The sequence below is a fragment of the Anabrus simplex genome, chromosome 5, assembly GCF_040414725.1.
Source record: "Anabrus simplex isolate iqAnaSimp1 chromosome 5, ASM4041472v1, whole genome shotgun sequence".
NCBI lineage: Eukaryota > Metazoa > Arthropoda > Insecta > Orthoptera > Tettigoniidae > Anabrus > Anabrus simplex.
In genome coordinates this window covers 92608483-92621901 of record NC_090269.1, presented here as the reverse complement: position 1 = coordinate 92621901, position 13419 = coordinate 92608483, and the positions used below count along the sequence as shown (strand labels likewise).

At 37.4% G+C, this 13419-nt stretch overlaps 1 protein-coding gene across 2 annotated transcripts in view; it reads left to right on the top strand.

Moving 5' to 3' along the window:
- The window catches only part of Ubr3 (Ubr3 ubiquitin ligase), a 526217-nt gene that overhangs the window by 160698 nt on the left and 352100 nt on the right, over positions 1 to 13419 (top strand). For both annotated transcript variants that reach the window (XM_068227568.1, XM_068227567.1), the window contains exon 10: positions 3580 to 3735. In XM_068227568.1, the coding sequence (XP_068083669.1) occupies positions 3580 to 3735 (156 nt within the window). The remainder of the gene's footprint in view (positions 1 to 3579; positions 3736 to 13419) is intronic.

The following is a 13419-nucleotide window of genomic DNA, read 5'->3' as shown; positions in this document are numbered from 1 at the left end:
ACGATTGTGTTCCTAATCCGTATGTAGGCTATTACGCAAAAAATATTCGCTACCCTTCACTGTATCACCTAACACAGAATAAATTTCTAAATTTGAATGGAATGCAAACACAAACAGGCTTTCTGGGTTATTCTGCAATCTCAATGAAAACCGGACAGCAAAATTGAACTTTGCTGAGGCTAACGACTCGCTTCCCAAAGGTGTACCCTGTAAAGTTCAGGAATTCAAAGCCATTTCTCCCTTTCTGTGCAACTTGTTCCGACCAGCCTCCTGTTGCGAGGGGTCTAATCTGTGTAGGATATCACGTTCCTTTCACAAGGGACGACCAAGAACATTTTCAAGGCTATAAAAAAATTTATCTTACTAAGCCGTAATAGTGTAAATTTGTGACGTGGTAAGGGAGGTATTTTTATATAGATTTAATACGACGTGAAATCGGGACTTCGAATTTATGACGTGTTAAGCAAGGAATTGTCTTAGTGAGGAAATCCATTAACGAGATTTCACTGTATTTATGTACATTTGTGTATAATAACATACAAATGAACAAATCGTGGAGATATTATCTCATGTTTCTCAACCAAAGAGAATAGATCTACTCACCACTGCTGTCATCTTACAAATTGTCTTGAGTACTACGATAGCTGATTTCCATCTGCAGGTATCGATTTTTAGAAATCCCACAGTGATGGAGAAATGTAGGGGAGTAACTTGGAGATGTTTTTGTTTTGTAGTGATATGAGCACTGAATTGATGTGCACTTGAGGCAGAGACTGTACGTAATCTCCCTTCCCTCTCTTTTTGAAGGAAATACATTTTAAGCTCTTCTTGTTTAGTCAGCGACATCTTGCATCACATTTCCCTCTTTGCTCGGACGTTGAACTGCTCACCTGTGCAGTCTATTTTTCGATTTGTGAGTGAAGTTTTGTGCAGTGAAGTTTTTTAAAGAGCTGAAAAATCACAGAATTCTCATTTCTCCATCTCAGTCACATAAAACTGCTCTGCAGGAGTGGACAGTACAGAACAGTGGCTCGCTGCACCAAGGTCTGTTTTGCTAATATGCATCACAAACTAAACAAGCTAGTTGCAACACATGAATCCGTTGATACAAGACCTCTCCAGCTACTGTAGGCAACAATCGCACCCTACGCACGTTCTGTTGGTCAGGTACAAGCTTCACATCTCTAATGTTGGTGAATTTTTTTGTTCTGCTTGATTATGGGGATAGAAGTGAACCAGATACTGAAAATTTTAATTCAATTTGAAATTTCAGAGACCAGATTCACTTTGGTTAATTATGTTCATAACAACCAGATCAATTTCTGGTGAGACATAGTGTTATAGTGCCCTACATCTACTGGTATGAACTAGAGTAAATTTGTTACTTTCTTTGGCCTGTCTCAATATTGTCCTTGGCTTTGACAATATGTAAGTGTCTGAGGTACAAACAATTCTAGTGGTGTCATTCCCTATGTAGCCAGTCCTTATTATGAATGATGAGACAGTGTCGGTTTTACTGTTGGTTGACACGTACATATCAGAGGGCTTGGCGATCTTGATGATTACTTCTCTAGTTTCAGTGAAGCCTGGAAAGTTCAGTTGGATCATTGTCCAGTATTCAGCAGACAGTTGATTGCTGACACTTTCAATGGTGGCCGTGTAGTTTCTAGGTTCTGTAATGAATACCCCAGTGGAAAAACATTGCAAACAGCAAAATTAAAATTGTGCTGGAAGAGGAAAAGAAAATCCAATTCGGTTATTATTCCGGGAAATTAGTGTTCAACAAAATTCTGTAATTTACAATAAATAATTTTTTTTTTGTGTTAATACAATTCAAGTTTGTATTGTGAGAATACTGTTTTGTTTTCCTTACATTGGAGAAGCATTGTATAAGACACATTTAAATACAAGGAAGTGAAGTAAATTGACCTTCTGAACAAATCTGTGTACAGTATGCCTTTACAAGGAAAGCAGCACCTTTCATGCTGAAACCTTCCTTCAAACATTGGTAACATACCAGAAGTGCTAGGAAAATACTACATACAAAGAATAAAAGGCTTTCAGTTTCCACTGCAAGGCCTCAAATTCCATTAGCTGCAACCGGTTTAATTTTACAGCCCTCACTGTAGGCAAGCCTGCATTGGAGCAGCAAGCAGAAAATCGTGAGCCACTGGGCACACAGCTTACTAGTGACACAGGATGTTCAGCTGCACAAAGTTTCTGTCTGGCCATGTAGGATTTCAGCTTCGATTCTTTATGTAAAGAATTTCTACTTTTCGTTTCTTTTATGTGACAAAATCCCAAAAGATTATTATGTCTATTAATAGGGGCCATGAAAGCATCAGTCTAAACATGTTCACATCATCTTGTAAAGTTTGAAACATTCTTCCACCTACCATATCTGGAGTGTCTGTAGCAGTTACAGCTGTGTTTTTGTATGTTGTGTACAGTATATTTTCCCACTGTTCTTTAGTCACCTTTACTTTATTCTCGTTCAATTCTCAAACTTTATCTATTATTGTTGTTGTTGTTATTATTATTATTATTATTATTATTATTATTATTATTATTATTATTATTATTATTATTATTATTATTATTCATGTGTTCTTTAACATTGTCAACTGGCAAAACTTTCTCTTCATCAGCCATGATGCTAAGCATTTTGCACAGCCTCCTTAATTCATCGTTCTATACTGAACACAGATCTTTCACTTGACAGTATCGTACAACACAGAGAGTCCACATGGACACCTTTCAAAAATCCCATTACCCCTCAACCATTTTTAACCACCAGAGTTCACTGCTGTATGGAACAGAGTATTTGTAACTTTTTTCCATTATGATATTGCATTTTGAAAAAAGGTAGTTTTGAACATTTTTCCACTAGAGTATTCAATTATGTAAATTAATGGTCATTTTAGACTAGCTATATAGCAACCTTAATTACGCTGGCCTTGTAAGCTCAAGATTGCATGGTTGAATCCTAGCACAAACAGTTGGATTAATATTAATCGTATGCAAACATTTTAATATTTAGGCTGTGTGAGAATCAAATTTTGACGTTCCACTATACCACATGGCAGAGTAAACCAGATCTGTCGGGTGACCTGTGGCTTGAGTTTTAATTATGTTGGGTCAATACTAATTATGTCGCCACAGATTTTGTACATCGTACGACATGGCGAATTCCATGGACTTTTGCCACCCTTCAAAAATCCCATTACCTTGACCAGGTTTGAACCTGTGATCTTGGAATCTGGAGGCCAATGGAATCAAATGGTTAGAATTTAAAAGTACTTGAATGCGAGCAGTTATATCTGTAGATTTACTAGCATGTTAAAGAATCTTTTTCGGGGCAAAATTATGGCATGTTGGTGGAAAATGCAGCTATTGCCTTCAAACTACCTTATACCAGTTCTTCACTCTTTCTGAAAGATCCTTTATCTTGGGTACCCAGGTCCTGAACTTACTTCTTTCTAGAACCAGTGCCTCAGAGGCACCAGCTAGATCTCCATTCACAATGACACATAATTATGTTTGTATTGTCTACTTTAATATGAGCTTGGTGTGTTTCAGACGGATAGTCTCCAGGTGTCGTTCCACTTACCGCTGCACCGATACCTCTCGGTGTTCATGTGTCAGGCAATCCGTCATCAAGGTCTCCTGCTACACGAGGTTCTGCCCCCTAGGGACGTCCTTGCACTCATCATGATGCACCCGCTGCGTGTTCAGGTAGGAGCAAGTGTCATTTCTTTTTTCCTTGTTCTGAATTTAAATTCCTCAAGGGGTGGAGATTGATAAAGATACTGATAAGGAATATACCCTTGGTACGTGATATGTAGAAGAATAGGAACATATAATAGGTACAGGCATGAGAATATGGCAACTACAATAAATACAACATGCAATAGAGGGAAATTTATTGATCCACCTTTTTGCAATATATAATATGTTGTTAATATAATGTTGTAATTGGATCAATCAAATTTCCCTCTATTGTATGTTATCTCCTTTCAATACGGACCAGATATGAAGTTTTTAATGTTGAACAATAAATACAGATGAAAACAGAAAGCACGATTTTTGCACTCCTTTACTTCTCATAATTACAACCATCAAGACCATTTCCATTATGGGGAATTAATGCTGATAAACTATATTTTCAGTTTAGTACAAGTGATTTTGAAGCATCCATAACCTTTTTTATTCAAATAGAAAGAAAACAGTTTTCATACTTCATTTTGTTTTTCACACACGATGTGGCTAGAAATTCATGAAGTCAGCTGATATATGATAAATGAAAAATCCACAGCCTGTTTCCAGTCATTCGACTGGGTCAGGAATGGAATGAATGAAGCCCCCCCCCCCCCCAATCTAGCGGCAAGGATAGGAATTGTGCCGGCTGCCGAGGCCTGTCGCACTCCTCTGGGGCGATGATTAATGAATGAGAGATGAAATGGAATGATATTGGAGAGTGTTCCTGGAATTAAATACGAGAGGGAAAACCGGAATACCAGGAGCTACATTGTGCCTGCAAAATATTGGACTTAACTTTCTTCAACTACAGAGAACATGAAGGTTGTTCCCTGGAAAGGGCAAAGGGAGGTACCAATATTTAGGTGCTTATTGTTTGTCATTTGTAATATTCTGATTGTTTGTTTTTAAATGACAATACTTGTGAGTAGTTATTAAATTTAATCACAAATGTTAATTCAGTGTTATACCGGGAAGCAGTGAGGAAGGAAACTGCTGAAACGTGTGCACTGTTATCTTTTAATTCAAATTTATGAACAGTTCCCCTCCATGGCTAAATGGTTAGCATGCTGGCCTTCGGTCACAGGGGTCCCGGGTTCGACTCCCGGCAGGGTCGGGAATTTTAACCATAATTGGTCAATTGCCCTGGTGCGGGGACTGGGTGTATATGCAGTCTTCATCATCATTTCATTCTCATCACGACGCGCGGGTCGCCTGCAGGCGTCAAATTAAAAAAAGACCTGCACCAGGCGCCTCCGGAGGCCGCACGCCATAATAATAATAATAATAATAATAATAATAATAATAATAATAATAATAATTTTATTAATTCATCAACAAAGCATTTGTGGCTACAAATAACTTTGTATCCTTCAATGCCATTGTTATTTGATTCTAGTCATTTTTTATTTTTTTATTGCAACATTATTGGAATACATGTCATTACATCAAAAAGTTTTGCATCATCTCAGACCAAAGATTTCCTGACTCTTTAAATATGTAAAATTACATCATCATCATCATCTTCCTTCCAAGTATTGGGCCATGTGACCCGTTACGGTCTTGCATTTTACTTTTTGCAAGACTTGAAAGCAATCAAATGTCCTTCCGACGGGTTGCTAGCCTGAAGGAAGGTAAAATTACATATGTAAGTTAAAATTAAAGGGAGCCATACAGGTAGGGTTGCCAGATTTCCGGGTGGCAAATAAGGAACAGTCGCTCGATTCCAGATAGCAAATAAAGAACTGTTCCATTTCCTTGTCATATAGCGCTAAATCAAGGCACCGTAGCCATGATTAAGAGAAGAGACCAGGGTTATATTAACAAATAAATACCGGTAATATTATAACAGCGTCAGCGTGAAATATGTAGGTACTTAATTTATTACAAACTAATAATCCGTTAGTCTTCACATTGAAATGAACATTTCACAAGTACAGTACTTGTCATTTGAAGAAGAAATTTGTAATAGTTTCTTATTCAACAAAACTTTCTTTGAAATTCCTTACAATTCTCATCATAGTTGAAGTACACAAGAAGTTCATTTTTATTAAATCTACTGAACATCTGTTTCTTTCATCTCTCTATTTTATTGCCATTACTGAAAATACTCTTTCAGTATATGCATTTGATGGAAATATACTTAAGGCAAACTTAAGTGCCATCAAAATATTATTCAGTTTTTCTGGGCCAATTAAACTGGTGATATATACCCACCAATCTGGTATTGTTTTACTTAGGAGAGTTAGTTTTAGCTTTTCACCAGCACCACTCTCACCAGAAAACAAACTGACTATTTCTACAACTTCTGAACACATGTCATCAATATTCAGCTTTTCCTGCAAACCTAGTGTCTCCACTAACTTCTAAAAATCTTTCTGAACTGAGGTGACTTTTATAAAGTTATACAATTCATCAGTGAAAAAAACATTAGAATCGCCACAAAAATAAAACCATTTACATAGATAATTAGCACAAACCTCATAGACACTTATAAAATCATTTTCACAGACCATAACTTCCCCAGTAAACAAATCATTCAATTTATTAAATGTGCAAGTCACTTTGTAACTAAAAAATGATTCCACCATTCTCTGTTCCAGTTGCATTTTCAAATTTTTCATAACAGTATATACCTCACAGACTCCCAGATCACTCTTTTCAAGACTAAGACTGCCTTACTGAAAACATCTGCTAAATGTAACAAAAAATGTAGATAGCCTACAATTCTATTAAAACTGTTTGCTTACCAGAGTCGGATTCTAAGGAACCTAACAAATATTTCTTAATGACTACTGGACAGTCATCAACACTTGAAAAATAAAATACTATCACTGGGAAGTTTCTCAGCAGTCTTTTGATAGCAGGCTTTATAGAAAGCCATCTTGTTGGCACATGTCTTAACAAATTAGTGACCAAGCTCGATAGCTGCAGTCGCTTAAGTGCGGCCAAATATCCAGTATTCGGGAGTAGGTTCGAACCCCACTGTCGGCAGCCCTGAAGATGGTTTTCTGTGGTTTCCCATTTTCACACCAGGCAAATGCTGGGGCTGTACCTTAAGGCCATGGCCACTTCCTTCCCAGTCCAAGCCCTTTCCTGTACCATCGTCGCCATAAAACATATCTGTATAGGTGCGACGTAAAGCAAAAAAAAAAAAAAAGTGTATTCAATATCAAGAAACTGAAAGAATTATTTTAAGTGTGAAACTCTTTTTGCCAAATTTGAAAAGTAATACTTTAATTATCAATATTTCAATATCAATTGACATAGAATCCATCCCAGCTTTACATTAATTGTGAACAACATGTGCACAACAATTAGACTTAACCAAGGTTGAATTTTCTGCCTTTAGGTGTATATATACAGAAAAAAAAAATCCCAAAATTAAAATTTGTGTTGTCAGCAGTATAGCTTGAAATCTGGGACAACATTAAACCATGTTCCAAAATTCTGTTGTAAATTTGTTGAGACATTTTTATAGCACTTTTGTCCGCATCTTCATAGAAGTCTATAATTCTATTACAAATACCTAGTTTTTCGTCGAAATACCTCACAGCTATTGGGAAACACTTTTGGTTTCCTTTATTTGAAGCATCAATATCCACACCAAATTAGACATGTTCTCTTAATTTTTTTGTTACACATTCCACACTATATGGACCTAGTACAGCTTTCACTAGGGCCTCACACTTTGTCTTCACACATGATATTTTATTTGCTAGGGAAGAATTCAGAAACAATTCTGACAGAAGTTTAACATTGCAGTCTGTGCTGACGTAACTTAGATGGTGTTTTACAGCATGGTATACAAGCGTAAATTCCAATGAACTTTTCTGAAAAAAAAAAAAAAAAAAAAAAAAAAGTCTACATTAGAGACTATTCATTTAAAAAATGTACGCTGGCCCATCTCTTACATTGAAAATGGTGACTTACATTTTCTGACTTCAAGTATTTTTCTGAAAGTAGCTTTTCAATACAGTTGCATGCTGTGCTGAATTCTGCCTCTCCATATGCGAAGCACTGTTAAAATGTTGCCGTACACCCATTATTCCGCTATGACTAATAGAAAAGCCTTCCGATAGCTGCAGTCGCTTAAGTGCGACCAGTATCCAGTATTCGGGAGATAGTAGGTTCGAACCCCACTGTCGGCAGCCCTGAAGATGGTTTTTCATTTTTACACTGGGCAAATGCTGGGGCTGTACCTTAATTAAGGCCACGGCCGCTTCCTTCTCACTCCCAGCCCTTCCCTGTCCCATCGTCGCCATAAGACCTATCTGTGTCGGCGCGACGTAAAGCAAAAAAAAAAAAAAAAAAAAAAAAAAAAAAAAAAAAAAAAAAAAAAAAAAAGCCTTCTCGAGCTATTCCAGTATGCACTCTTGCATCTCGCCTTGTACTTATTACCCACGGCGTGCTGTAATTCTGGGAAATCTTTTCCCCAAACGGAATGATACTGCTGCAACCTCCTTTTCTTCTTTTATGTTTTTCTCTTCAACTTCATCCATCTCTTCCCATTCTCGTTTATAAATTTATCCATTACGTTTATCACTCCAAATATTCTACATGGTTAATGTAGCTGTTGTTTGCATAACACACTATACGAAAGCAATTTCTTGTTTACCGCACACGTCCTGCGTCTGCTCACAATGCAACTCAAGAGTAAAATGGAGGAGACTCGTGCTCTATATGTCCACCAGTACCGCTAGCACACTTCCAGAGGCACTGTTCTCAACTGTGATGGCTGATCACTGGTCAGAAATCATACAAAATAACCGCACACTTTTTCGATACTATACTTTTGTCTAAACCGCGATATTTAAAAAAACGGAACATTGGGCATATGGTTTAAAGGGTTTGTACACGGAACAAAATGAGAAAAAAGTATTTTTCCGGGGAAAACTGTACATCTAGCAACCCTACATACAGGGGTACCATATCAGAATAATTTTATTTATTGCCCAAAAAATAAGAAATGACACACTGTACAAGAATACATATTTGCTTTCTCGATTTGAATGAACGAATACAGCTCACGCCAGTACCTTTAATACTGGGTAACACATCCCCTTACTGGGCGAGTTGGCCATACGGTCAGGGGCGCACGGCTGTGAGCTAGTATCCGGGTGATAGTGGGTTTGAATGCCACTGTCGGCAGCCCTGAAGATGGTTTTCCGTGGTTTCCCATTTTCACACCAGGCAAATGCTGGCTGGGGCTGTACCTTAATTAAGGCTCCGGCCGCTTCCTTCCAACTCCTAGGCCTTTCCTATCCCATTGTCGCCATAAGACCTATCTGTGTCGGTGCGACGCAAAAAAAAAAAAAAAAAAAAAAAAAAAAAAAAAAAAAAAAAAAAGAACACCACACATCCTCTTGCATTAATGCCTGTCTGAATTCTTTTGACATACTGTCCACTAGTTCATCGGGGTAATGTCGAGCCAAATTGTCCCACTCCTCAGCGGTGATTGTGCGTAGATCTTGCAGAGTGGTTGATGGATGACAATGTCCATAAGCAGCCTTATTTAATTTATCTCGGGCATGGTCGATAGGATTCATGTCCAGGTATAACTCGAGTCAAACGTTATACCGTATTTACTCGTGTATTGACCCCATCCCCCGGCTTTTCGAGACAAAGAAAATTAAAAAATATAAATCTTGCATACAAAACCCTCCAAAGTAATTCTTCAGAGGAGAACAACGATTCTGCTTCGAAGTGGGTAAAAGTCTCATTGCAGCTCTGATGACATCGCACAATTTTGTGAATAGTTTCGTCTGTACGACTCGCGCAGTGAAAACGTGCATTGAAGTCATGCGATACATCTGTGTTTCGTAGTTAAGAAATGTCCGCCTCCATAGTGTAGGCCTACTGCAGCTCTGATGACGTCGCACAGATAGGTGCATAGTTTCGTGGATGAGGGAGTTTTTAAAAAGTAATTATGATCGGTGGGAAACTGTAAATAAAAATGTAAACAGACTCTGGGGTGGGTATAAAGCAATTGTTGAGGAATGTGAAAACAGGTTTGTACCTTTAAAGATGGTAAGGAATGGTAAAGACCGACAGTACTTTGTTATAATAGAGAAATAAAGAGACTAAGAGAGAGGTGCAGATTGGAAAGAAATAGTTAGAAATGGCTGTAGAAGTAAGGAGAAATAGAAGGAATTGCTAGGAAACTGAATCTAGTAAAGAAGTCGGCTAAGGATAACATGATGGCAAGCATATTTTAGTGAAAAATGGAAGGGTATGTATAGGTACTTTATGGCAGGAACAGGTTCCAGGAAGGGTATTCAACGAATCATTAATGAACAAGGGGAGCATGTATGCGAGGGTCTTCAAAAGGCAGAAGTATTCAGTCAGCAGTATGTAAAGATTGTTGGTTACAAGGATAATGTCTGGATAGAGGAGGTGACTAATGCTAAAGAAGTATTAAAATTTACATATGATAACAATACATTTACAATAAGATACAAAAGTTGAAAAGAAAAGCGGCTGGAATTGATAAGATTTATGGGGATATACTAAAGACAATGGGTTGGGATATAGTACCATATCTGAAGTACTTATTTGATTATTGTTTGCATGAAGGAGCTATATCAAATGAATGGAGAGTAGCTATAGTAGCCCCTATGTATAAAGGAAAGGGTGATAGACATAAAGCTGAAAATTACTGGCCAGTAAGTTTGACTTGCGTAGCATGTGAGCTTTAGGAAGGAATTTTTTCAGATTATGTTAGACATGTTTGTGAAATTGATAACTTGTTTGATAGAAGGCACTTTGGGTTTAGGAAAGGTTATTCCACTGAAGCTCATTTTGTAGGATTCCAGCAGGATCTAGCAGATATCTTGAATTCAGGAGGTCAAATGGACTGCATCATGATTGACCTGTCTAAAGCATTTGATAGGGTGGATCATGGGAGACTACTGGCATAAATGAGTGCGATTGGACTAGAAAAAAGAGTGACTGAATAGGTGGCTATATTTATAGACTTAATTCTGGTCATGTGTTGTAACATGAGGTTCAGTAGTGAACCAGCTATAGGGAGTTTCACCAAATTTGATGACCTTGTCTTTAAATATATATATATTCATAAGAATTAAGCCTTCAATATGGTGGTCATGCACCACTGATCTTTGCCATACGACAGGCTATCTCAGAAGCTTCAGATATCCTCTACCAGATAGAGCTTACTTTTGAAAGAAATTTCCATACGAGTTAAAGGTTGTAAATATTCCGATGTGGATTTGGTCCCATTTCTAATCCGAGGCCAGAATTTCAATCTCCCTCGGTCAGCACCACCAGCTACCAACACTGCATGTAATATTTTCAAGGAAGTTCATTCAAAATTTAACATTGAAGAAAGATTCTTGCAAGAAGTGTTGAACTACAGTATTTTATTGTAAATAGTGTGTATATTTGTCTTTAGTTATTCTCAACAGTTCATAAAGGACAGGGGTTCTTCCGTTTTAAATTACTAGACAGCAACAGTAAGCATTGTATTCTGTTTCTGTTACGAGACGTTATGGCTGGCATGTCATGTTTCAAGACGTGTTTCAAATTTTAACATTGAAGATGAAATTTTTGCAGGAAGTGAGGACAGTTTCGTGTAAATAATGTGTGTATTTGTCTTTAGTATACTCTCAAATAGTTCTTAAAGACATGGGTACTTCCATTTTTTTTTTTCCAATTACTAGACAGCAACAATGAGCTTTGTAATCTACTACGAGACGTAATGGTTGATGAAGTCTCAAATGAGATGAAACATGTTCCAGGATGTGTTTAATATGTTTTTATATTAAAATAGTTTTCACTTGTAAAGTGAGGTGTGTTGTTTGGGTGGACCATTGAACCTAACATTGTTTCTTATTTTATGATGAAGTTCGTAAATTTTTCTAAGTGGTATGTTCCGAGCTGTCAACGGAGAGATGGCGTGGAATGACATTAGTAGGCAAATAGGTTTGAGTGGTGTCTTTAAAAGTAGGACAGATCACAATATGAAGATAAAGTAGGAATTTTAGTGGACTAATTGGGGCAAATATTTGTTCATATGAAGGGGAGGTAGGGATTGGAATAACCTATCAAGGGAGATGTTCAGTAAATATCCAATTTCTTTGAAATCATTTTTAAAAGGCTAGGAAAACAACGGATAGGGAATCTGCCACCTGGGCGACTGTTCTAAATGCAGATCAGTAGTGATTGACCCGCGCATTGCAGGTATGCATCAGTCATGTTATATGTCTGTGTTTTGTAGTTAAGAATATCCGCCAGTGTAATGGTTAGCACAATTAGGTGTCGTTCTCGGGAGTTTGGGTTCGATTCCCGGTACCGTACTGGCAGAGATTTATGAATGGCAGGAAGGTTGATGTGCCGTAAAAATGGTACATGTAACTCCCCTCCACTGGGGGCATGTCTAAAAAGAGCCTCACCACCTCGGGATGTGGAAACAAGTTTACTTTATTTGGGAAATATTCACGGTTGATGCTCTTAATTTAGCAGGCAAGATCATTAACAAAGTGATCATTTAATATCTTGTAACTCGGGCCAATATAGGTATTTTTTGGAGAGAAGGTGGTTTAAAACGTAATAAAAATTACCCAATCATAACGATTATTTTACTCGCCAACATATGTAACAAATAATAATAATAATGATGCACAATACAAAATACGGACCAATCAACAGAGTCCCTCCCTTAAGTACCTGGGCGAAATCCTCGAACCAACCGGACAAGAAAAAATAGCCCAAAACATCATTGTCCAAAAACTCGGAAGCGCATGTGGGAGAACAAGAGAAATCTACAATAAGATGTGCATTTCTCTCCACATTAAGATTAAAGATTCTTATTATTTATTTATTTATTTATTTATTTATTTATTTATTTATTTATTTGTTTACCACAAGTCATACAGATTATATGGATGGTGTAGTGAAAAAGGGCAAGCCCCATGTACATGAATTGCTTCACAGACCTGCTAAGCTAAATAATTACATTATTCACATATTTACAGTTGTAGAATGATCCATTCCATATAATTTATTCTTATGAAATTTTTCCATCTATTCAGTACATTCCTTTTGCAATAATAATGACCCCGAGTAGGGTCGAAACTAGTTCCAAGCGACGCAATGTAATGTAAATATATGCATTGCAAAAAGAATGTATTGAATAGATGGAAAAATTTTATAAGAATAAATTATATGTAATCTCAAATCAATATGAATCAATCAAAAATGAAATTTATAACCCTTAAGAGTAATCCATTCACTTGACGTCACTTACGCTCCCAAATGGAAAATTCTAAATTCCCATGGAGGGAGTTAGATATTTTTCACCAATAAAGCATGTCAAAAATGTCAAAAACATATCAGATGTAAGGCTTTTCAGGCGTTTGCTCTATTAACCAGCGTTTTGTCTTAGGCCTGACACTAGACTCATCAGAGTGGGATGTGTCAGACCCTATCCACTGATGCTGGGGTGTATGCGGGTGAACTTATCAGAAGCCCTTATAAGAGACACAGTCTGATAACTGCATACGGGAGATAAATCTCCACAATGGAATTATTGCCCACGTAGCGTCAGTGGGTAGGGTCTGACACATCCCACTCTGATGAGTCTAGTGTCAGGCCTAAGACGAAACGCTGGTTAATAGAGCAATCGCCTGAAAAGCCTTACAT